The sequence below is a fragment of the Melospiza melodia genome, chromosome 2 (assembly GCF_035770615.1).
Source record: "Melospiza melodia melodia isolate bMelMel2 chromosome 2, bMelMel2.pri, whole genome shotgun sequence".
NCBI lineage: Eukaryota > Metazoa > Chordata > Aves > Passeriformes > Passerellidae > Melospiza > Melospiza melodia.
In genome coordinates this window covers 114,450,616-114,476,237 of record NC_086195.1, presented here as the reverse complement: position 1 = coordinate 114,476,237, position 25,622 = coordinate 114,450,616, and the positions used below count along the sequence as shown (strand labels likewise).

General features: G+C 38.9%; 1 protein-coding gene across 1 annotated transcript; it reads right to left on the bottom strand.

Moving 5' to 3' along the window:
- Positions 1-9,582: 9,582 nt before the first annotated feature.
- LOC134414687 (protein-lysine methyltransferase METTL21E-like) lies at positions 9,583-25,328 on the bottom strand. Its single transcript, XM_063149642.1, has 5 exons — positions 25,006-25,328; positions 23,244-23,328; positions 14,464-14,621; positions 11,920-12,037; positions 9,583-10,998 (listed from the first exon to the last, which is right to left on the bottom strand). The coding sequence occupies exons 2-5, from the start codon at positions 23,311-23,313 to the stop codon at positions 10,574-10,576; spliced, it is 771 nt and encodes a 256-aa protein (XP_063005712.1). The 5' UTR covers positions 23,314-23,328; positions 25,006-25,328; the 3' UTR covers positions 9,583-10,573.
- Between the last annotated feature and the right edge of the window lie 294 nt (positions 25,329-25,622).

Genomic DNA, 25,622 nt, shown 5'->3' with positions numbered 1-25,622 from the left:
AACAGCTTTGTCCAGTCCCACGCTGGACTGATGAACTGTCATGGGAGAAGGGCTGTAATGGTGTAGCCCCTATAAAGTCCCTAGTCTGTGGGTTATATCCTATATTAAACCCTATTCTGTCAGTAGCCCCTGCCTCAGAGTGCAGACAGATTTTACAACCAGCACATTCAGCCTCCTCAGACACAGCCTGAGGTGAGAGATTTTGTCTTGTCCACCACTCATGTTTGTAAGTGACAATTCTTCATTCTGGTTTCTGGGTTACTAAAGTGCTCCCATGGTTTCTGAGGATATATACTGATGCAGTCAGTAGCCTGATTGTTGGTAGGCATAAATGAAAAAAGCCTGGGTTTAAGACAAGCTCAAGTAATGGGAAAGCAATTCTTACTGGTCCTTTTCCAAGTGGTGCTATGGAATTTACACATGCATTCACTACTAATGGTAGCACAACCATTTTTCTCTTCTGCATACACAGGCTCCCATCTCCTTCCACACAACTACCTGAATATTGTCATGTCCTTTCATTTCAACATCAGATTTCCAGGAAAACCCTCTAGGCCTTGATGGGAAAAGTGTTAAGGTACATACAGAAGTTGCATATTTAAAAAGGCATAGGAATTGTTTCTTTTTGTGTCAAGAGCTTCCCTACAGGTCCATTCACAGTGCAGGTGACTCACAGCAACACATCCCCCTGAGAGATGAGGGGGTCTTGGTTGAAAAAATGACTGAAGGACAAGGAAACAGGGGTATTATCAAACTGACGTGTCCCAGTAATATCATTAAACTTCAAGATGCATCCCATAGTGCCTGAAAGGGAAGCAGGAGAGTCACTTGAACAGTGACAGAATCCACTTTGAGCTATCATAGTACCTTGTCCCATCTTTGCCTCAAGTTGGCAAAGCTTCTAGTTTTTCAGCTGTAGACAGATACAACCAGGGTCTTCCTGAGCAGTCATGTTCTCCAGTTATTTAAAACCCACCTTTCATTCAATTTTATTAAAAGATTATCACAATCTTTCTGTTCATCACTCAGCTCAGGTCCAGCTGAGCATTGGGAGAATGCAGTGGCAAGAGACACCCATTGCTCAGTGTGCTGGTCTCCTGCATGAACAGATCCCTGGTCCCTGGGAGGGAAGGCTCAGCCACGGTGGTGCTGTGCATCTCTATTGGCACAAAGAGGTCCTAAATGTGCAAAAAGGGGGCATGAGCCCTGTTCTAACCTCTCAGAGCATCAGCACATTTGTGTGGGGATTGCATTTCACAGGAGAGAACAGGCTGCTAGCTTGTTGGAAAGAACTTTTCTGGCTGAAGGAGAAGACACCTGCCGCTGTCAGCCTGGATTGCAAGAAGCAGCAGAAGGGTGGCATGAACTCCACATGCTGAGACAAGGTCAAGTGAGACTTCTGGCATAGCAACAGGGGCACTACCTCCTGTTGCAGTGACCCTCAAAGGAAAAAATCCTGTAAAAGAGACTGAAAAATAGGGTTTGGAGGAGAGGAGAGGAGAGGAGAGGAGAGGAGAGGAGAGGAGAGGAGAGGAGAGGAGAGGAGAGGAGAGGAGAGGAGAGGAGAGGAGAGGAGAGGAGAGGAGAGGAGAGGAGAGGAGAGGAGAGGAGAGGAGAGGAGAGGAGAGGAGAGGAGAGGAGAGGAGAGGAGAGGAGAGGAGAGGAGAGGAGAGGAGAGGAGAGGAGAGGAGAGGAGAGGAGAGGAGAGGAGAGGAGAGGAGAGGAGAGGAGAGGAGAGGAGAGGAGAGGAGAGGAGAGGAGAGGTTTCACAGCTCTGATATATTAAAGTGCTTGCTTTGACCCAGATTACCTGTTCCTAGGGCAATATACAAATTTGAGTCTCTGTGGGAACTTCATGGTGTCTGCATCTATCTGTAATGGACACAGCTTCAAGGGATGATTATCTGTTTCATACAAATAAGGAACCTATATCTGCTGTAAACATCTGGTATCTGGCTTATGGACCACAACTGACTGAACTCTCTGTCTAATATCATAGGCTTATCTCTGAATTGCTGTCTTACCTGGAGAAAAGATCCCCTTGTAAGAAAATACTAATCATCTAATGAAATGGTTGAGTAAATTCTTCTAATGGCTAAGAGAAATATAACATGAAAAAAAAATTAATAAATAGGATTTTTAATTTGCCTGCTTGTCTTCAGCATTATCTCAGTAAAATATTAGGTGTTTGCTTGGGGCTGCAAGGATATATCCAGTCCCTTCAGTATTATTTTTGATACTCCTTAGACAGTTAGCAGAGAAGCAATGTCTCAAGAGGTCTGACAAGTCTTCAAATTCACTTGTTATCATCTCTCCATTTATATTACACAGAATTGAAACACTGGGGTAATGATCTAGTTTCTTAAATTATGCATCCCCTTCTCCCACTAAAAGAAAGAGCAGGTGTCTCTTGATCCAGACTGGGAAGTAGTGGTGCAGGATTTCATGCATTTGTCTAGTGGTTATGGCACTAATTCAAGAAGATAAAGACTGAAGTTCAAGGTTTTTTCTCACCATGGACCTAGATGGGAACAATCTCTGCTTTGGCTCTGCATCTGGACTGCTCTGCATCCAGGAAGGTAGGAGTTATGGGATCACACACCAGAGCCCCAAGGCTAAGCTCAGCCCTGCATGACAAACGACAAAGACCTTTCAGGTGGGAAGACACAGCAAGGAGTTTCCCAGTAACTCTCTAAATTGAATATACATTTTATATCAAACTTCTATGAGACAGAAAAAAATAGATGAGGCCACACACATGAAAAAGAATATCCCAGATCTATTTTTTCCTCCTCTTTCTGTACTCTGACATATTTTTTTCCCACAGCTCTCACAACCTCTGGTAGTGCTGAGATTACAAGTGGGTATTCTTATGTACTAAATAAAAGGCAGATTCCTCTTCACAGGCTGTGTCAGGCAATTTGTCTTCTAACATTTTTTCCCATTATTCAGTTGCTTAAGGCTACTATATGGACTATCTGCTAGGAGGTTACTGAAAAATGGACACTAGACTGCAAACAAATTTTGAATAAAGCTGAACTATTTTACATAGCTCAGCAACAATTTGCATATGATTTCTTATCTCTGCAACCTTTTGCACAGCTTGTTTAATTATATTTTTTTCCCACTGCATTTTCCTGATTAGAATTTGCTGGGACTCCACTGACAAAGTTCATTTGCAGTATAAAACAGTGAGTTTAACAGCACACATCAGTTTCAACAAATACATTTTACCTGAAGTTATTTGGTTTTTGTGCTTCTAGGAAAACTTTCTAGATTTCAAAAGCTGAAGATTCTGGGTCCAATGTTTCATCTCAGCCAAAGTCTGTGAGGCACCTCTCTTGGAGTAGGTTCCACCCATTCTGGGAGACAGAGCGCTCACATAGGTCCCCAGACATTAGGTGTGAGCAATGATTTCTACCATCAAGAAATCTGCATAGTTACCCAGAGTGTTCATACACTTTTATCAGCTGATTCAGCACTGCTTGACTGTTGGCAGGAGCACAGCCAAAATTTAACAACCCTTCTACTCTGCTGCCAAGGCTGAGCCCCTCAGAGTGCCACAGCCACTGCTGCACACAGGGGTGCAATAATCACAGCCATCCCATGAACAACAACATTTTCTGTTTACATGAACTGCTTTCAAGCTTGAAGAATGTGAGTAGGGTCAATAACATGGAGGAGGACAGATGGCCTATAGCTGACTTGTTATAATAATCATCTGATAATATATAATCTGGGTAATCCAATAAAGTAATCATGTCATATTAGAGGTTAATAATCTCTCAAAATCAATTAATTTCTCTAGAAAATTCATCCAATTATGGACCTTCTAGGGCATAAGCATCCAGGATTTCAATGCCTTTGGACTCAGTTCCTGGAGAGCCCCTAAGACTTACTCACTTAAGTAATCCTGATTTACTTTTCTCTTGATTTCCAATTATCTTTCTTCCTCAGAGGTGGTCATAGTCACACTGGTGTGCTTTAGGGTCTTCTTTTTCAGGTAAATGGCACAACTGCTGTGCTGTGATCCACAAGTCTTTAAGAAGGACAGGAAAAGAGGACAAAAACAGGAGTGGATTTGCACTCTATGAGAAGAGATTCAAATAAATCATACCTTGCTATGGATTAGACAATGGATGAGACAAAAGATTTATGGGTAAGATCGGAGAGAAGACCAAGACAGACATCTGCTGTAGACCATCCCATAGAGAAAAGGAGGTGGGCAAGGCTTCTTTAAACAGTCTGAGAAAACATCAGGATCATGTCCCCTGGCTCTCACAAGGACTTTAATCCTCCTGGAGGTATCTTGGAAAAGTAACTTGCAACACTTCAAGCAACTCAAGAGGTTTCTGGTGTGCTTTGAGCTCAAAAATCAATTTTTTGGGAAGCAGATGTTGGACTGGCCAGACAGAGAAAGTGCTCTGCTGGATATTCTACTCATAAATAATGGTTTCATAAATAAGTAGAGCCTGTGACTGCATTGACTGCAGAAACCTGAAATGGGGGTTGTAGGGTCTGAGAAAAGAGAAGAAGAAGGCAAGTAGCAGAATAAAGACTTAGACTCTATGACAGTAAAAGATATTCTAAAAAATTAGATTTCCCAAGAAAAGGCCTCAAGAAATTAATAGATGAGATCTCATTGCAGACAACCCTGAAGAGCAAAAATATCAAGAGGTTAACTAATATTCAAGAGCAACTTCAATGATGTTTGGTCTATCATATCATGTGGAAAACCAAGAAAACTGCAGAAAAATAGCATGTATGAAAAAGAATATATTCTGACTGGGCTAAAATTGAAAAAAGAAAAAAATACCCAAAAATTGGAAACATGGATAGGCTACTGAGGAGGAATAGGAGCCATTGCTCAAACAGGCAGTGCAGGAGTTGGGAAAGCTGAGGCTGGATAAGAAGATATGGATGTGAAGGGTTTTACACAGGAACAGCAGAAGGAAGAAAACTGAAAATGTGACTTTACTGTAGAGTGGGTTAGAGCATAAAAAAGGATGTGACAAAGGCTGAGCTAATCCATTCTTTGGTCTTTACTGGCAAGGCCAGCTCTCAAGATTTCTTCATCTTCCTGTTTAGTGACACAATTTGGTGAAAGCAGTAGGTGTAGGAACAACCAAGCTGGGCTCCATTTAATCCCTCTGGGCGCACAGAAATCTGTGGAACAAGGCAGTGTCTTGAGGATGCCAAGGAAGCTGGCTGAGGTCACTGTAAGAGTGCTATCAGCTCTGAAAGGTGACAGAGGCAGCTCCCAGTCTCTGAGAACAAAATCAAATATTAGTACATATTCAAAAATAAATAGAGGAAGGCTCAAGAAGACCACAGTCCAGTCTGCATTATCCCATCTCCAGGCAGGCTATGCACTAAACACTCCTGGAAGACATTTCCAAGCACATATGTATACAAACAACCAATACAAATTTGTTAAGGATCTGAACAAACTAACTGCTCTCTATGACTGTTCCTGTGCAAAAGCAGAGCACAGTGCTTTTTCTTCCACCTCTTTATCACATTTTTTTCCATTTTTTCCATTTTTTTTCATAGAGGCTTTGTAGCTCAGTTGTAGAGATGCAGATGGATAAGTGGTTAAAAACTGAATGGACCTTTAAAATCAAAGCTAGTGAATAAAAAAAGCCCAAGCAAGCAGTCCATAGGGGTGATGCAAGCTGGGGTCATGGCAGGGACTGATGGCATTAATTTCCATCAGTGACATGGACAATAGACTATATAAACTGAAATTAGATGTTGCCACAACACCAAACAGGGGAAGGGCAAAGCTGCTGCTCAGAGGGACTTTGGCAGATGGAAGGAATAGGCCATTAAAATCCACATAATGTCCAACAGAGTAGCAGAAGGCAAAAGCACAGGCTTTAACTTGTTCCAGCTCATGAGTTGAAAACCTAGAGACTGCATCTGCAGGAGAGGAACTGGATGTCCTGATGGAGCAGGAGCAAAGACAGTGCTGCATCCTTGCAGGTGATGCAAGTTAACTGCACTGGCAAGAGTGTGGCCAGCAGAGCATTCAAAGTGATCCTGACCCTTCCACGTGGCATAATGGTGCCCTATCTGCAGGCATGTGCCAGCTTGTGGGGACACCACTAACAGGAATCTTTACAAACTAAAGAGAACGCAGAGGAGGAGTGAAAGGGGTAAGGGGCAGGAGGAAACAAAAGGCTGAGAGCAGTAGGTTTCTGCAGCTGAGTGGTGGATCCCACAGCTGCCTTCTGCTACATAACAAGAGGGTTACAGAGAAGATGAAGCCACAGGTGCATTGCAAAATGACAATAGGCAGACGCCCAGTTGCAGCAAGAGAAATTCCAATTGGATTTGTGAGGTGAGGGGGAAGAAATTAACAGGCTGCTCAGGTGTATTGTGGAATCTTCTTTCTTCAAGATTTTCATGTACTACTGGAGAAACTGAGCAACCTGTTCAGACTTTGAATATGGCCCAGATGTGAGCAGAGGGTAGGACCAGATAGCCTTCAGAGGTGCCATCCAACCTGAATGATTCTGAAATTCTAGACAATACAGTACAATCTGTGTATTGTATGTTTGGATGGCTTAACTGTGCAAAAGGAAAATTTGTTATTTTTATTCTGACCTCTTGCTGAGCGCTTATACTTTTAGGGTGTTTATAATTTATCTAGAGTGGCTCAGAAGTATTTGCTTTTATGGAATAATAAAATTAATTTACTTTTTTCCTTAATGTAAAGAATTCCAAACAAGGTGGAGCACAGGAAATGTTATTTTTACTGTGAAAGAACTTTGATACTGGACTTTCCCCTGTGAGAGAGGTTTAAATCCCTTGACATTTAGCTCAATTTCCTCTTTGCTTTACACCTGTGCAACAACATTTCCCTGAAGTCACAGACCTATTATAAGAATGAACATGTCAGTTTCTTAATTACACCCATGGAGCAGTGACATCTTGACAGTTTCTTTCTTTGTCACTGAACTTACCTTGAGATCACCTCAAGGTTACCAGTGCAGTAGCAGTGGCTGAGTAGGGAAAAGTCCTGCACCATTCAGGTCCCCAGAATTCAAAAGGTGTTGGCTGAATTGGTGACTTGTAAATTGGTGACTTCCAAATCCATTTAGGTTTCAAGGTCCTGGGTTGTTTGGTATATGTACTATTTCTTCAGATGACTGAGTCACCTGACTCAATGTGACTGGAAATGAAGATCCATTCAGGAGGACACACCTGGTGTTCTTTGGTCTTTTTTGCTCACCTAGCACTCACTAGTGCTTGTATAATGACCAATATGAGTTGTGCATCATTCAACTACCATTTGGGCCAGGGGTAGTTATTTGGGTATTTTTAGCAGTTGTATTTCTAAAGGAAAATTAGGTTTGCGCGGTAGATCTGTACTGCCATTTGAGTATTTTTTTTCCTAAATTTTCAGCAGCTACGGCTTTTTCTTACAGTTGTTATAAGAAGTAAAAGCCCAAGTGGGTGGGTGTAATAATGCAAACAAAACCAAATAACTCAGAGCTGCAAAACTGAAATTCAGCAAGAGAGAGACAAAACCAAAATATGACCATATGGAAACTCTGCAATGTTGGGAATGTTTGTTTCTTTAATTCTGAGAGGGAAAAGGCAAAGATTTGTAAAAAACCTTGATGAAAATATAAAATAAGCAGCAAAGTAAATCGCTGTAATAATTCTACATACACTTTATTAAAAAAGAACACTTCCTGAAAATATATATGCACTTGAAAAACATTGTTTGTAGAAAATTTTGCAAATACCATCAAGTTACTTAAATATACTGCTGCTCTTAGGTTGAAATACATAAACCCCATGGAATGGATTGAACCTATACCTATACATCCAAATTTATCTCTTAAATTAGTTTGATTATCATAACACCCTATAAGAGACTGTAAAAGCCTACTAGCACAGGAAGATCCTGTGGCATTGTTTAAAAGTGGAGCTCTTTCACCCACAAATTTAACTGACCTTCTTGCCCCCTGCCTTTCAGAAACTGCAGCTACAAATGCCATCTGTATTAGCAATATAATGCACTGAAGGACAGTTTGATCCTTTATCTGAGCTATTAGAACAAAGAATAAGTGGTTATTAAAATTATGACTGACTTGAGGGGTCAGCAATACTTGACATTTATGTGAGACTCATTCTCAGAGAGCAGAAATAAACTCCATAGGCAAATGCCAAGTACAAGCTCACCCTCCACTGGTCATGGCTAATAACCTGCCCATCACACCAGAGGACAAAAGGTGCTGCACAATAGAGCAGCCAGTCACCAGAGATTTCCCAGGAAGCTTCACACAGCAGCGCTAGGCAGACTTGTGAGAAAGAGAGCTGATGTTACATTCCAGTACATATTAACAAGCTGTTGGGCCTGAAGTGCTGAGTCCTGACTCCATTTGACAAACGCATCTCCTGCAGAATCCAGCAGGAGCTCGGCAGGGTCAGTCTGCAGTGCAAACAGGAGGGCTGGTCAGCAGGACAGCTATTTAAAAGTGATCACACTCAACGGCTTTGCTGCAGTCTTCCTCTTTCACCTTCACCATTTTGGAGTTCACAAGGTCATTTCACTAATTATAATGACAATCAATTTATCCATGAAACTTTTGTAGACTGAGATGCCCTTTTGGATACAAGGATTATGGTTACAATGGCAGAAGATTCAATGATTGCAAGCAAGTTAAGAGGAAGGAAGCAGGAAGAGGAAATCAAGCAATGGCAGAGATCCCTGTTTATTTTTTTATTTGCTTACACTAAACTATTTCTATTACACAATGTAGAAAGAAAATTATTTCCAAATATTTCCATTCTGCAGTCTGTTTTTCTACAGTTATAATTATCTAAGGACATAGGCAGAGTAACTTCTGTAAGGAGGGGTAATACTCCCTGTCAGCTGGTATAGAGTCTAATTTTCTAGCTAAACTGATTGATCCAATAAAGGATTCTACCTCTACAAACTTTGTCACAAGAAACTTACTGATGATATTTAATGGTTAGATTTTTGTCTAATAACCTCCATGACAAAATCTCACGTGTGATTTCTCAGCAGGAGAGGTAAAAAATAGACTTAACTTCCTTTCTTTTCATTTTGCTTCTGGGCTAAGACATGCTACTCTTTGCTTTAATTTTATCCTCGGATCACTCTTTGTGTTTCACCAAGGATGCCCTAGGATATCCAGCTCCCACTGGAAAAGTTTGGCAGATCTCCTCTCTGCAACACTTCACCTCTAACACTGGGCACCAATGTTCAGCTGGGACAAAATATACATTCCACATCACATTTACCATAGTTCTACCCCAGACTTTTGCCAGAGTAAATAAGTAACATGCATCTGCCATAATCAAAGATAAAAACAATAGTATGTTCAGGAAGTCAACCAAAGAAAACCAACCAACAAACCAACCAAAAAAAAAAACCTCCTTGAGAGAATACAAATAGGAGTTAAAAGATAAATCCTGTCAGTCCCAGAGCCTCCACATTACTAGGGCAGTTGCCTGCTACAATAGAGGTGACAAACCTCTCTTCTCTAGCCTGAAAGAGACTTGAAGGCCTCAAAATCAATTACAAACAGAATCAGAAAAATATGGTGTGTGGAAAGAAAAATTTTATTCATCTAACCAAAAGAAAAGTCTTGGATAGGCCGCTGAAAACAGGAGCATGCAATACTGAGTGGCTAGGAGGAAAGTATTGTGTTTGCCCATACTAAAATACAAACCAATCTCTAAGTCTATCCATGCCTCAGCCCCACCATGACAGGCTGGTTGAGTTTTCTGCCTCCAGGCACCAGCAGCCAGCAGTGCAAAGCTCTTTCCTGAGGGCCACTGTCCTTTTTCCATTGCTGCTCCCTCAATTTCAGATAACTGTCTATTTTTGGTGGAGCAGAGCTCCAGACCAGAAATTAAAAGTCTTAGTAAAGGTCAACTGGTGTTTGTATGCTTCTAATACAAGACCTTTGTTGAAGCAACAAAACATTTAAATCCCTCTTGCTCATGTGTTCTGTTGAAGAATCCCTAAATTTAAATTTAAAAATGAAAGCATAATCATTACATTAAGAGTAATTAATGTATTCTATCCCTTTATCACAAAAGTGTGCTTTCCAGGTGGTGAGGTTTTTTCAGCTAATTTAATGTCCTATTTAAGAGCATTCAAAGGAAGGATTAAAATGATAGTGAAAATGGGGAAATATCAGATTTAACACCAAAACTTTTGAATATAAAGATTTATAGTCTAAAGTTTTGAATAATTGTTCAAATTTATAAGAGGCTGTTCAAAGCTGTAATTGAAAACTTCTGGAAATATTCATTATATGACCCATAACAATCATGGTAAGACTTGTAAAAGTTATTAGAGTTGTCAGCTTAGCACATAAAAGTCAAGACAATGTCACAGATATAAGTCTTCTGTGTATATCACTATTGGCAAATGGAATTTAGGAATTTATAGGCATGCACTAGGAATTTGATAATTTGTTTTACCTATCTCTAGAAATGTCATTCATGTAAGGGTCAGCAGCTACTAAAATGGAAATTATTAAAGAGAGAACAGCTGCAACTGTCACCTCCCTATATCTCTCTTTCAGACCTTCAGTTTGGAAGGTCTGGCTTTCATCCTGTCTTTCCTCATTGCTTTATATAAGGCTATGTTCAAACTGGGAAAATTAGAAATCATCTCTAAGTCAAACAGTGTCTGAAATCTGTCCACAAATCGGTTCTCATTCTCCAGCCTAAACTTCATGGCCCACAGAATAACAGTATCATTCTTGCACAAGTGATCAAAAGTTAGGAGGAGCTCATCCAGGAATGGATGGTAGTAAACTACATCAGCAGCCATAATGTAGTCAAAGTGACAGGAAGACCTAGGAAAGTTCTTTTCCAGATCAATTCCCCAGGACAACTCCTTGACGCAAGGCTGGTGTTTGCATTTCTGCTTTGTATTTTGGAGAATGTTGTACTCAAGGTTTCCCAGTAGTTCTGGCAAATCTGTGGCAGTTACACAGGCACCTGTGACACAGAGAAAACAAATACAATATTTGAATACACAACAACACTTGAGTAAAAGCCCATTCACAAAAGCCACTGCACAAAGAATTGGTTTTATCAGGTAACTCTCACTAAGGGCAATAAAAAAATGCAGATGCTCCCAATAACTCTTAAATATTGTGCTTAAAGTAAATGTTTTCTTCCTTGTAGTTCTGCTCTACAGATTGCCATCTAAATGCAGCTGATGGGGAGAAATCAGATACTTACTGTATCTTGATATCATCACATTGGTTAAAAGTACAGTGGCTGACCAGGGATTGATGAGTACCCGTTACTGAATCCAAGAAGTCAGCATGAAATTTAAGCATTACCTCAAGATCTTCCCTTCTCACACAAGAAGAAGGTTTCTCAGACTACCAAAAGCTAAAATTCTGTTAAAATGCAGAACCTACTGACCTGGATTACTCTTGGAGATGAATAGGGTGCCATGACAGAAAACACAACAATGGCTGTAGCAGAGAGATCAAGTTGCTGAAGGAAAATACTGAAACACAAAGGGATAGAATTGGATGGAAGGTGACCTGGCATCCAAGAGCTCTTTGGTCAAAGGAAGGGGATGCACTGGTCTTACCTACATCTGGCTCAGTCTACTTGCCACTGATACCCTGCAAAGCCACTAATTTTTTATTTTGATCCCCAGTTTAGCATGGTTAATGACAACATATCTACTGTGACCTCCTTTATTGTATCAATACACTCCCAGAAGAAAAAAAATACAAATACCAAAGCATGTTTCCAAACAAGCCTTTTAGAATTTACTGTTTCTTGCTCTTGGAAACTTTCAAACAACAGTCTCTTAGAAGAACCAAGCCACATCATTTGTCCTCCATTATTCATCTGAGAGGTTTTTCCAAGAGCTTAAGAGAAATATTGCATACTCACCCAGCAAACTGGCTACTATGGAGACCAAGCCAGTTCCAGCTCCAATTTCAATCACATTTTTGTCAACCAAATTGCATTGTTTAGAATGAGTTTCCAAAAAATAACACAGAACAAGAGCCTGTAGGGGAGGAAATCCATGAACATACTGAACAAAATAATGAACTAAATCCCTTTACTAAATATGAATTGTCATTTAAAAGCATGCAAAAAATTTGTTATCTGTTCAAATGAGCAATATTCATTCAAGCACTATCCCTAAAGGACCACAGCTCACCATGATCTTTGGGCTCTATAGGTCACATAATAAATGCTACAAAATAAGTCTGTGAATTATTACAGACAGAAGGAGCAACTACAATTAGATAATCTGTCACAACACATGACATGAGTTGTAAAATTCTGGTCACCAATTCCTGCTTATAACTGGACTTACTTCTGATTGAGATAAAATATCTCCTCCACAAAAATATCTTCATATAAAGACTGCTTCTGAGACAAAATCCACAACAACCCTTGTTAAGTTCTTCCAATAGTCAAATATTTCTGGCAATAATTAATTGTTAGGGTTCAAAAGAGACAAATAGATTTACCCCCTTTTCTTTTGGCTCAGTTTGTTTGCAGTTTCTATTTGCTTATCTGGTTAAGCTTAGCAAACTTTCATAATAAATACAGCCACAAAGAGCATCTACAACAGACTCCTTACACATGTATATATAAAGTGATTAACTGATCAGTTAAAGTGTTTAAAAAAATCTTCTCAGCTTTTCTGCCTTATCTCACACTGACCAGTGCATTTTAGCTCACTGGTGAAATAGAAATTTCTAATTTTATTTCTCTCATAGTTTCCATATTTACTTCCATATCTTTCTCAGACTTTGATACAATCTCCATTGACAAATAAGATGATTGCTTTATCCTCTCACAATACAGATCACCATTTGGAAAGGCAATCATTAGCGGCCTGCTCTGGCATAGCAAAATTAGTTTTGCTTTCCAGTAATAATGAATGAGAAGGAAAAGAGCAGGAGGACTGCTGACCCAGTGTTAACATGCTAGAAGGTAAAACAAAAGGGTTTTTTCCTACCTCTTAATTCAGAGCACAGAAGAAAAGGTAATCCAAACTTATATGTATCATTTAATCAACAGCACTGATATAGAAATCAGTCTGTGAGAACCAGGAATAATTAAAGTCAGGTTCCTAAAGACTGGATCTGATATTTGACATTACATTAGGATTTCCTCCTAGTTACGTAATTTCCTATAATTCCTTCCATCAGGATTTTGCGATATTCTATTGTAGAAACTGGCTGGCATAATCAAAGTTTCTGAAGGTTAAATCAGGGAAACTTTGAAATCTGCATTCCTTTCCATGAAACATGCAGAAGCTTTACTTTCCATAAAGTTTCTGCACTCTTGAAAAATTTGGCTGACATTTTTCAGAAGATTTCAAGTACCGCTAGGTGGAAGTGGAAGGGAGAATATCAAGAGACAGAGATCAAAGGATTGTCTTCCTTCCACAACAAAATTGGCTAAGCCCTTCCAGAAAAAAAAAAAAAATATGTTTTTCAGTAAAGTCCATGATTTTGTGCAAATAATTGGTAGTCAGCCAAACTTTCCATGAAGACATACACAGAGGTCACCAAAACATATAGTACAGATGACTGTTCCAGGTCTCCTAACACCAGGAATATCATTTGGACTTCAAAGCAGAGGAGTAGGACAACTATCCTCAGCTGAACTATGGTCATACTTCTAAAAAATAGTATGATCCTAGGAGGCTGAGGCAGTTGGGAAAGAAATGGAACATCCTGGATCTCTCCTTTAGGGACACAAATTTCACCATGCATCGTGGCACCTCCCTGGTGATTTCTCTCAGTCTTAATTACTTCAAAACAGTAAGTTTACTCCATTGTACGTATTCAAAACCTGAAGAAGAATACTTGGATGATGAATGTGTTGATGGTTCTTATATCAAAAGCCAAGGACAATGGTCCTCTCCAACTAGATTTCCAGCTGTTTAAGAAACTGAATGCTGCAGCTGAACATTTTCCCATGTCTACGTATTAACAAGGTAAATTTGTTCCTTACATGAGAAGGTTGAATAGCTTCTATGAATGATAACACCTTGTGAGCTTGCATCACTGCTGTTTCTGCAACCTGGATCTGCCTGCTACACAGCCATCTGTATTTATAAAATGTACAGAAATGCAATCATCATAAAACTGCCATATTTGTTTCAAAATATGCTTGTAATTGGCTAATTGGATTAAAAACTACTAGCAAGCGAGGAGGGGGCATAGGATCATACACCTGGGGTGATTGCAGCATGCACAAGAAATACCAAGTAAGCTTTGAGAAACATAAATCCACAAAAAAAAACAGGTTAAATTCAGGTTTGGGATTTGCAGAACAGAGACAGAGAATCACAGAATTATTTCCTTGGGTTTATAACATATAAAAAAGTATATTTATTATACAAAACAAATCTTAAAATGCTAGATGGCTCCAAAAATGAAAAATAAATATACTACAAAAATATTGTACCGATGGCCAGACGACTGCCCCGTAGCAATCAGTGGCTTCTGTAATTCTTATCTCATGGCCAGCAAAGTGAAAGCCTTCCCAGGTCTTATAAGCTATATGGTCAGGAAAGAAACGCCTCTCCATGATTTCTGCAACTATCTGTTCATCTTCTTTTTCCCCTGGAAGCAAAAGTATAAAAGGTCAAAAAGGCTGAGAAGACAGATAATAAAACTATCAATTCATGTTAAAAAGCTGATTGGGAAGCAAGAATATAAATTACATCCATGAATAAAATACATTTCACCATTAATTGTTAGCATGGTACACAGCTATTCTTCTGAATTTTCTAATTGAAATTTTCAGTGTGTGACTAAATAACTTCTTTCATGTCTCACTGAAGCAGCCAAGTTCATACAAAGTAAAGAAGGGGAATGTTAGCATACATTGTTTTCCATTTCAGCAACCCAAAGGAAATTTTTAAACTTTTTTCTTTCAAGAACAGCTGCCCTAGTAAAGACACTCACAGCCTTATGCACCTGCATTTTTCATTATTCTCCATATCCTTTTATTGTTCACTTTCCCCGTATTCTGGTTCTTTCTGACAGTAAACAAAAGGAGCCAGAATATCATTTATAAGTCTGCCACAAAACCTGTGAAACAGACCCTAGCAACACAAATGATGACAGACAGGAGTGGAAGCACTCGTGTTGTCAGGAAAGTTTATCCACCCACCCCAACAGCGCCCTGTCAGAGGGATTCTTTCCAGTTGGCTTGATATCCTGAATGCCATCCTTGTTGCTAAGCAAAGAATATTTATGATAGCTAACAAAATCCTGGATAACTGTTCTAACAGAAGAGGATTCATTCCTTTTTAGAGGAATAGCAAGCTAGTTTCAGTTTTGCCATCATCATACAAAACTGCATCACAATGTCAGAAAACAATATTTAAATGAAACTATCTAGAGCATTTTCTTAGCAAAGCCTAGATTCCTTCTAAGTTTTCATGGGAATTTTGCTTTCATAGCCAACTATGGTCTGTTAGCAAACCAGTGAAAGAAAAACATGTTCACAAGCTACACCTAGAAAGCATGCTTGAGATTTAGATAACTCAGTTACCACCTTGTCCAAAGCAGAGTTTCTGTATCAGACATGCAGCTCCCATCAAAATCACAGATATTAACTTTGGGATCTGCTGGCTCTGGAAAATGAAACCATTTATGCTGTCATCAACATAAAAGACTTTGCTCTACTGAATATTCTTCACATTTTCTTCCCCCTTGAATCATTGTGGTCACAAAGGACATAAAGACCCCAAGTGTTGTCATTTATATTGCCATATGCCTCAGTATTTTTATTATGATAATTATGGACAAGGTCTCCCTTCCTTGTTCCAAGGAATAAAAGCAGGGGTAAACAAAGAAAAAGATTATACCACAGAAAAATACATCATGAAGTTGCTCAAACTTATTAGCCAGTGCTTGAAGCTTGTAACTCAAATTTCAGCATCACTGGAAAATAGAGAATAGCATCAAACAAGGAAGAAAAACAAAAAATATTTGAATTTATGTTGACATTAAGACACAAAAACCCAATAAAAGCTGACTAACCAACCACAGTACTCATAGAATCTATTGCAGGGGAGAACCCTAATCACAGGATACAGCAAAATTAAAAACTTTAGCATGCATATACTGCTAGGAAAAAAAAGTTTTCATAAATTTTCATAAATTTTCAAAATAAAATGCCCAACATTGAAACTATGGTATTTTAAGATGTTGGAAAACAAGCAGTATGTGTCAGCCTCTTCAAGCTTCTGATGTTAATCTGGGAGAAAACACATGCATCACTGTGCCTGTAATGAGGGAGCTCTTGACAAACATGAGCTCAGTGCCAGGGAAATGCTGCTTCAGGGCAAAATTAATCTTCTCTTATGAAAGAAATAATAAAAAGCTGTCTTATTACACATATCATAAGTGCATTTAATAGATCATCCTGTTTCCAAGCATGCCAGATATAGCCTGCTTTTAATCTTCTCCCATTGCTTAGAGCAGTCTGATCTTGTTCTGTGATCACTACTAGCTGTGGAAGTAAAAGCTATTCTTTCTATTACCTTTCAATTACAACCATTTTTCTTGATTTTCCTCCCTTGACATCTGTTTTGGATCCAATTTTGTTGAGAAGCTGGTAACTTATTAGGTCTTAACTTATAAAGCTCCTATGAGATGATCTATAAAACTTTAGCAGTGTTACAGCTGCCCCTCTAGCACTCAATAAACATTTCCCACCTATTCCCTACAGGATCAGCAAACTTCCTACTTCAGGTTTGCATAGCACCTACACTAACAGAGTTTGTAAGCCACTGCTCTCTTCCTGAGCATTGTCTGTACCCCTGAAAGAAGAATCCCAAATCTGCCGATCAATAACACCGCTTGAATTTTTGCCCATCTTATCCTTTTGGTAATCTGCCAGGTGGCTTATCTGGAGAACCTTATGCTTTTTTTTTTTTTTTTTTTCCTACTTTTCTTTAAGAAAACTCTACTATTTTGGAGAATCAAAAATAATATTTGTTTCATCAGAGTTATCATGTTAGACAAGGCCCAAAGGAGAATCTTTCTCAGAATCAGGACATTAATGATCCTGACAAAAAGAGTGCTGACGAATAAGGAGTGCAGAGTTTTAGTCAGATTCACTTATTTTGTGCAAGTTTCCCTTTGAACAGCAAGAAACACTCCTCTGCTCTTCTTATCTTTCAGAATAATTTCTTGTGGGAGTGCACAAAAGCAAATAAGTTATTTTTTCTGTAACTGCCCTCAAAGCACGGAGAATAGAAAAATAAAGAACTAGTGAGAAATCTTTCAAGTGACACAAAAATTGTTGGAAGACTAAGTAAAATCCAAGTGAGATGAACTCTTTTAATATCTGAAAACATTAAGCAAATTTTGCTGGTACTTTGATCAAACTAGTTCCTTGATAACAGGTGTAAAAAGCTGAAAGGGAGTTATTCTCCTGCAAGTGTTTACCTCTGTGTTAGTGAATATTCTCTTGTTCAGAAAAAAAAAAAGCCCTGAACTTATGAGTCAATGAATGGACTCCAATAACTTTTTGAACAAAAAGAGATTACCCATCAGTAGAATAGAGTAGGATAAGAGAAGAGGAGGCTTGACTGACCTGGCTATCAATTCTTGTAAGAATGGAAGTGCATAACGGGCATTTCCATCAATACTACTGGAGCACAGATACTGAACCAGCAGAACTGAAAAGTCTGCCAGGATTGGCTCCTCTCCTCTTCACAGATCCAGAAGAAGACAAACACACAGGTTGTGTTTGACAAGATAGTCTTGCTCTCACGTCTCTTCTTTGATGTGAAGAAGCATGGAAGTGGTATACACATAGAACTATTTTCTTCAGCCTATTCATCTGTTTGCATGAGCAAACACTGAAACCACTGGAGTTTCTAGTGCCAGAACCTTATTTATAGGAAGATCAGGCAGTTTCATCCACTCAAGGCAACATATAGAACATATAGAAACTGAGATTATTTTTCTTACTGAAACAGAGAGATCTCCTTTGTCTTGAACTTATGTACAAAATGTTACCTCTATAGTGCCCCAAATCCTTCAAGATTGTCTTCAAGTCTCTTAAGACTTTTTGCCCAATAGGTTAATTACTTACAGTGTTCTTTGGAATATTTTAGATAAAACATTGCTTATTATATAAGTTTAACATCTTTGGATCATGTTCCATGAGCTCCCTTGACTTTTCATTAATATCAGGACTGAGGGAAAACCTCATGTACTGTTGACACATCTTGCACTGAATCAACTATTTCAAATAGCCTAAATATCATTTTCAAAGGCAAAGCAACTGAAATACAAACAAAGTTTTCCAAACAGACGTACTAATCATGTGGAAAACTGGAGTTGTGAAGCCAGTGGCAGGTTAGTTAGAGAAACGTGTGTCAAGCTGCAAAATCCTGTGTAGGGAACCAGAGGATTCTGCTTACACATTCACACATCATGTTAAACAAATATTAAAATGCTATGTGTTAGAACAAAAACCTAAAGAAACAAAATTATGTGAGTTCTGTTAAGAGAAAGCTGAAGTCCTTCAAGTAGGGAAGGGAAGGTAGAAAGAAAATAACAGGAAACAGACCAGATCAGAACAGAAAAAATTGCAAACTGCAGCATCTTTTTTTCTATAAAATTAAGGCAACTTTTATGTGCTCAATTTTGCATAGAATTAGTAGAAATATTACCTGTTTAGAAACAAGATACGTGATCAGCTATTTACACCACTTGTCACATAAAATCGAGATACCTGAACTAAAACATAGCTAAAAAAGTAAAAGGATCCTTCCACCATGAAAGCTGTGAAGAATATACTAGCACTCAGTATCTCCATTTTCAGACTCATTCACAAAAAACACACAGAGTAACAAAACATACTCCAAATACTTTGCTAGTAGATTCGAAGAAGGATTCATTCAGAAAAAAAATATTTTCACCCATTGATTCATGGGAACAGCCTACAGGGTAGAGAAAAAATATATTAGTCTCTTTCGAGTGTTGGCCTGACTGCCTAATCCCAGGAGGTCAAATGGTGCCACAGCCCAATGTCACAAGGAAATAAGATCCAGTCATCTGCTTCTCGCCTGCTTTGATGGATTTTCTCCAACTGGCAAAAGGAATGAAACCCAAGACTTTAGCATGAACTTGACCTGATAAAGCTCAGCCCTACAGCAACCTATTCTCCCATCTTCAGAAGGAGTATACTCTCACCTGTAGAGTTTAGATTTAAAGTTCACATTTTAGACTTGTCCTTACAAATATTTTAATAGCATGCATCAACAGCTGTGAAGATGATTCCTCTATGACTTCCCAGCAATTGAGAAGTCAGTCCTCTGGAAAGGAGGACTACCTCTGTTAATATTAGTGATTGAGTGACACTAGAGAGTTTCCAAGAGATTCCAAGAATTCATAACATCCAGGACTTTTCAGATCACCCCCACTCTGGACACACAGGAGTGGAGTCACCCAAACTAAATATTTAAAGATGTATGTTATTTATATAATGTGGAAATAATATATATAATACATATTATTTGTATTAAAAAATATATTGTCACTATCTATATATCCCAAAGTCAAGAGGATACCTGCAAAAAGATCAGTAAGGGAACAAACCTGCAACTCTACTGTGACTGTAAGACATGACTGGAGAAGAGTGAGATTACTCCACCGATAGAAATTATCCAAAGGTATCCCAATAAATCTATATGGAGATTTCCAATGTCTCACACCAAATTTTTCCTGAAACTACATAAAGGTCACAATAGTAAGGGACTTTGTAGTCTTGGAAGTTTTGCTGAGCTACTGTCATGTCAGGATCAGAGCCCTGGTCCTACAAGCACTACAGATGGCTCCATGGAAACATACACAATCCTGAATCACAATGTAGTCCCTAAATTTCAGGCAGCATCACTTTAGTATCTTTATTTCATTCCACTTATTTCTATTTTATTCAATTTCAGCCTAAGGGCTCTCACAGGAAGGTGTTCGGAGGGAAAGCTAAATTGTGCTCTTGACTTCACAGAAGTCAGATGTAAATTACACCTTTTAAGAACATAAAGCAAAGTACCATTCCAGTATGTCTAAACTGCACAGTTAATTTTTCCTTACTTCATCCCTACCTACAAAAAGGAATATCATCACGTAAGTAGACATTCCACTACATTCATTACAAGCCCTGTCTGCTGAAGTGATGGCAGTGAAGGGTGTATTGTATCGATTAATCTGAGATACCGTGTCACGGTAACAAAATGTTTGAAACTTTATACTTTGAAATGCAGAAATACAAAACTGCAACCCACAGGCAGACCCTTCTCAGCCAAGAGACAAGATGCACTCAGCCCAGAGCATGAGGACAGAAGAACAAGAGAAGGGTTTGCTCACAGTATCCAGCCAATGTATTTATCCAGGTTTGAGAGCTGTGTTTTCAGTTTCAAATTTACAACACTGATATCCCAGCCCTATCCAAGTCAAAGGTCATCTAAAAACCATTAAATGGCTGAAAATAGAAGTACTGTAGTCATTTTATCTCATGAACACATAATGAATTCAAGTTTGCCAAGTACTTCCCTTGTTACTTCATCATGTTTGTCTGTCATTGAAAACATCTCCAAGTCTAGGCTCAGAAGCTATTTACTTTCTAAAAATAACTAAATTATGTCCCTTTGACTGCAAAGCAGACTCTGTTATTAAATTAGATGGTCTAATATATATTATAAAATGCAGCTAACTTCCTGACAGATAGGAAGTGACCTTAAAAACGCTGTCAGTATTCAGCTACCAATAATTCTTGATTTCTAAAATATTCCTTTGCATAAAGGACCTGAACACCAACCCATGCAGTCATACCACTTTTCCTATGTGGAAGTTGAGATATATTATTTATTGTCAAACTGCAAAGACTAAAGAAATGAAAATAGGAAAGTTGGGCACATGTCTGAGAGGGAAGAATAAGTTACTGACTTCCCTACAAAGGTCATATATGCTTTGATTATTTGAGTGTTGCCTCCAACTTCTGTTCTGTCCATACACAAGAAGTTTTCATTTGAGTTTAGCAATATCTTAAGCTGTCTACTTATTGAGGGGAGAGAAGGGCAACAGGGAAGTGTTGAATTAATAAGATGAGCCAGCAGGAAACCAGGATTGCAAGAATCATGCTAGAAGGATAAAAGCAAGGAAAAGTCCAACTACAAATCAGGCACTCAGTTGTGAAGAGGCAGATTTGGGGTCCATACTCAGGCCCCAGGATGTTTTTCACATTTTATAACAAAGTCTTTGAGGTCAGTGAAAAAGCATCAGTGCCGAAGAGAATGAGAGAGAAGTATCTCTAGAAGTAACCCAGGAAATATGAATGAGGTGCTACATCACTATTGCCTCCCAGCTGAATTATCTTAAATTGTAAATTACAGGGTTAGGATGCTTTTCACTTGGCTCCACTCCAAGTATGTCCCATTTAAGGCACCGCTCTGGACTCCACCAAGATGCTTGAAATGATGGCAGGAATTGCCATCAATTGGGACATCTGTCAGGCAGGGCAAGTAGAAGGAGTGTGTCCCTTCTAAAATGTCAGGATTTACGAGAAGGTTACTAGGTCAGCATTTTCTCACATATTTATGGATTAAAAACTGAGCCATGGCCGAGTGAAGTGAAACGATGGACTGTCAAGGACAAGCACACCTGGCAAACTTGTTCGTCTCAGAGATAAAATTATGCTGAGGTGAATTTACATAATGCAACTAGGGTAAAGTAATTTAGTTTCCCAAGAAATTAAGACAGGAATGGTAGCATCTGGTTTCAGAAACATTTAGCCAAGAAGTGTTAAAGCCAGAAGGAGAAATTATGTGAGGAAAGAGAGACATCTAACAATGCAGATGTGGAGAACTGATTGTTTAAAGCCACAAAAGGAATGATCAGACTGCGTGATGACTGACCTGTAAACTGAGAACCGGTAGTAATGGGAATCATGAACAAAAATAAGGAGTTTTAAACTGGAGAATGTATGACAGGTAAATTAATAAGCAAAGGGGAAGGCACCAAATATAAAGAGCTGAGAGGGTGAGGGTGGTGCAACACTGGAAGAGGTTGCCCGGAGAAATTATGGATGCTCTATCCCTGGGAGTATTCGAGGCCAGGTTGGATGGGGCTTTGAGCAACCTGGTCCAATGGAAAGTGTCCCTGCCCACGGCAGGGGGTTTATAACTAGATGGTCTTTAAGGCCCTTTCCCACTCAAACCATTTTGTGAGTCTATGATCCTATGACTGAAACATGCAAAGAAACCAAACTGGAATAAGAACACTGAGAAACAGATATTGAGACTGGGCAGGTGAAATAATGAAATAGGAATGAGGAAAGCAGTAGAGAAAAAGGATGAGAACAAGGAAGGCACAGGCTCAAAGTAATTGAGCAGGCAAATCTCTGCACATCAGGTTCAATATCCTTACATCTCCAGAACCTGGCACAGAATTTAGGGTGGCAAAGTCTGTAAAGATATCCAATTTCAGTCTCCTCATTCTTTTAGATTAATGTTTATAGACATAGAAGAGAACTACCTGGCTCTACACAGACCACAACTCAGCTGAGATTTTACACAAAAATATTATGAAAAATAAAATAATTATTCAAATGTCCTCCTTTTGCTCTCAGCTGTAGAACATAACTATATCCCATTGCAAAACATACGCATTTGTCTTAATACCTAGTCTAATCCTGGTAACCACTAAAAAAACTAGGGACAATTTATGAAGATTTAGAATCCTCAAAGATGTGCAGCCATGAAAGTATTTAAGAGATAACACTGCCAACAGCCCCTGAAGGTATTTGAAGGTAGGGTCTGAGGCTGTCTAGACAGAAATCAGGCTTGTAATAACCAATTCTCCTAACCGACAGCCTGTAAACAAACCTGCCTGAAAGGCTTGATCAAAGTCACAGCTTCATTCCTTGGAACCAGACACAGGCAAGTAACTGGAGGACAGATGCCAGGCACCAGCAGGAAGCTGCCAGGACAAGAGCATGCAGGTATAACACACTTGAAATTCCTTGTGCATTGCTAGCACAGTGCTACAATGCTACAGCAGTGCTACCTGTTGCATTTTCTGTACCAATGGCATAAACACAGTTCTTCAGAAAAAAATTAATTAGAACATAGCTCATTGTCAGAAAGACACTTCGTTCCTTTCACTTAATAATATTCTTAAGTGCAACAAGGAAACATAGTGAAATAAAAAACATTTTACCCTCTTGTCTTTTGAATTCTCTGACCCCTTGATTTTGTAGATGGTTATGCTGTGATGATGTCAAATCCATACTATGCCACAAACCCTAGGACAGAGAAACACAAGTCTGTCTCAATATAATTACTTTATTTCTTCTTTCACACATAAGCTTCATTTTAAATAAATAAATGGCATGTATTATGCTACAATTTACTTCTATTTATAGTAAAGACAGGAACACATGTAAGTATCAGTATTCAAGGCATAAAAGCACAAGACACAGCAAACTATTTCAACTGTTATATTCTCACAGAGGAAAAAAACAGATTAAAAAAAATAACAAATCAAAGTTTTTATTCATTTTAGATCTATTTTATGAAATTTTGTTGTTAGAATCAAAATCAGGTTTGGTAGGCTTATAAAGGATTGAAAGGAAACATAGAAACAAATTCCTGAAAGAGAAGAAAAATTGCACCAATATGATCTAATCTTGTTTGAATTAACTAGTTTGGAAGGGAAGGAAACAATCTAATAGTAAAAGCTGCGCATGAGAATAAGGGGGCAGGATCTACAAATAACATGCTGAACAGAAAGAATACATGCCTATATGAACAGGAGTATGCTGGAGAAAAAAACTAGTAGGATAAGTGGGACAGAGGACAATACAATTTTCAGCTGTCTGCAGACAAGCAATAGTCTCCAATTCCTCATATTTTACAATCAGAAAGAACACTGAGTTCACAGAAAAAAACAAAACAAAACAAAAACCTCACACAGTGCTTTGATACTTTGATATGATTTTTAAATGTCCACTCTTACATGCAAATTTGACTGATTTTTGCCAGGATGGTTACGTGTAGCATATAGTTAATAATCTACAGATGTTTAACATCCAATAGGGATATAATTAAATAAGGCAATGACTAAAAGAGTATCTTTCCATAGTGGGACCAAACAATAAAAAGAAAAACAAAACAAAAAAAAAAAAAAAAAAAAAAGAAAGGACAATCAAAATAAAAATATATTCTGAATATCAAATTGCCTTTACAGTGTTAAGTCTTAGGCAGATTTTTCTCTCAAAACTTCAGGATCAAGAGGACAGTATGGAACAGCCCTCTCTTGTTTGAGAGGATGCACCTTACTCTCTTGACTTCACACCACAAAAAGCACAAAGGTTTAATGTTTAACAATACTACTACAATACCAGCAGCCATTATCCTGTTCGAAGGTGAAAATAACTTATGGGCTTTCTACATGTCTCCATAGCACACAGAACAAAAATATTGCCATTATATTTATGTCTATACATGAACTTAGCAACAGCAACATCATTAGATAGGAAACAGAAGAGAGACTCTGTGGGATTCAAAGCCTTTGTTATGCGTCTTCAGAATAACAAGTGGCATAAAAAACTACAGGGATACTAAACAGAGAATGTTGCACAGAGTCATCACCTTGTTGTTTATATCAGAAGCATTAAAAATGACAGATTTTCTTCCCATTGGAAGACAAAATAAAAGGCAAAATCACCCTACAGGACAAAGTCTTTGTATTTTGTAGTCCCTTACATTTTTAATGTAATTCTAAAAATATCCTGAGGTGCACTAAACTACACAGCAACCTAAAATAGTTCAACATGGGCGTTCAGGAGTGCTACAAGCAACTAAACAGTGCTGAACAGCTCAGCTACACTTTTTAAAGTAAATTATATAAACTAATTTAGCATAAAAGACAGAGACAAGCGAAACACCACTGGCACGTACCGCATTTCGGTCTACATTACCTGAATCTCTCACAGCTTTCCAAAGACGGCGCTCCAACAGCCAAGTCCTTATCTTGCCCCCGTGACAGGCGCAGGCAAAGGCGTGATCCGAAGCCTGTGTCACACATTGCCACCATCCCCACACCGGCAGCGATCACAACGCCGACAGCTGCAGCCCGAGCACAAAGAGGGCACCTCGCAGCCCTTACATAAGGGAGCGATTTTGTAACAGCAGGAGACACCCCTGCCTCCCTAGGGAGCTCCGAACGCAAAGTAACCAACTCGGGAGCGCTGTTTACAAAATAAATAGTGGCAGCGTGTTAGCAACTCCCCACTGCTACTAAAAAGTAACTGAGCAACACAAAGTCATTACTCAGAGCCAAAAGGGTCTTCCAGGACAAAAATTTACCAAGGGGACGGGGTGCTTTTGCAGCTGTTGTATAGGAATGCATGCTCCCGTTGGAATGCAGAACTGTAACAAAGTACAAAATCCTAACCCTGTCACCCTGCATAAATACAAACATACCACTGCTCCACATCCAAGATGTCCATGCACTCAACAGATCACAAACACTGTCGTGGGACCAAACACAGGTATCTAAGACTTCTCTTTTTTAGACTGTAATCAATTCAGGACA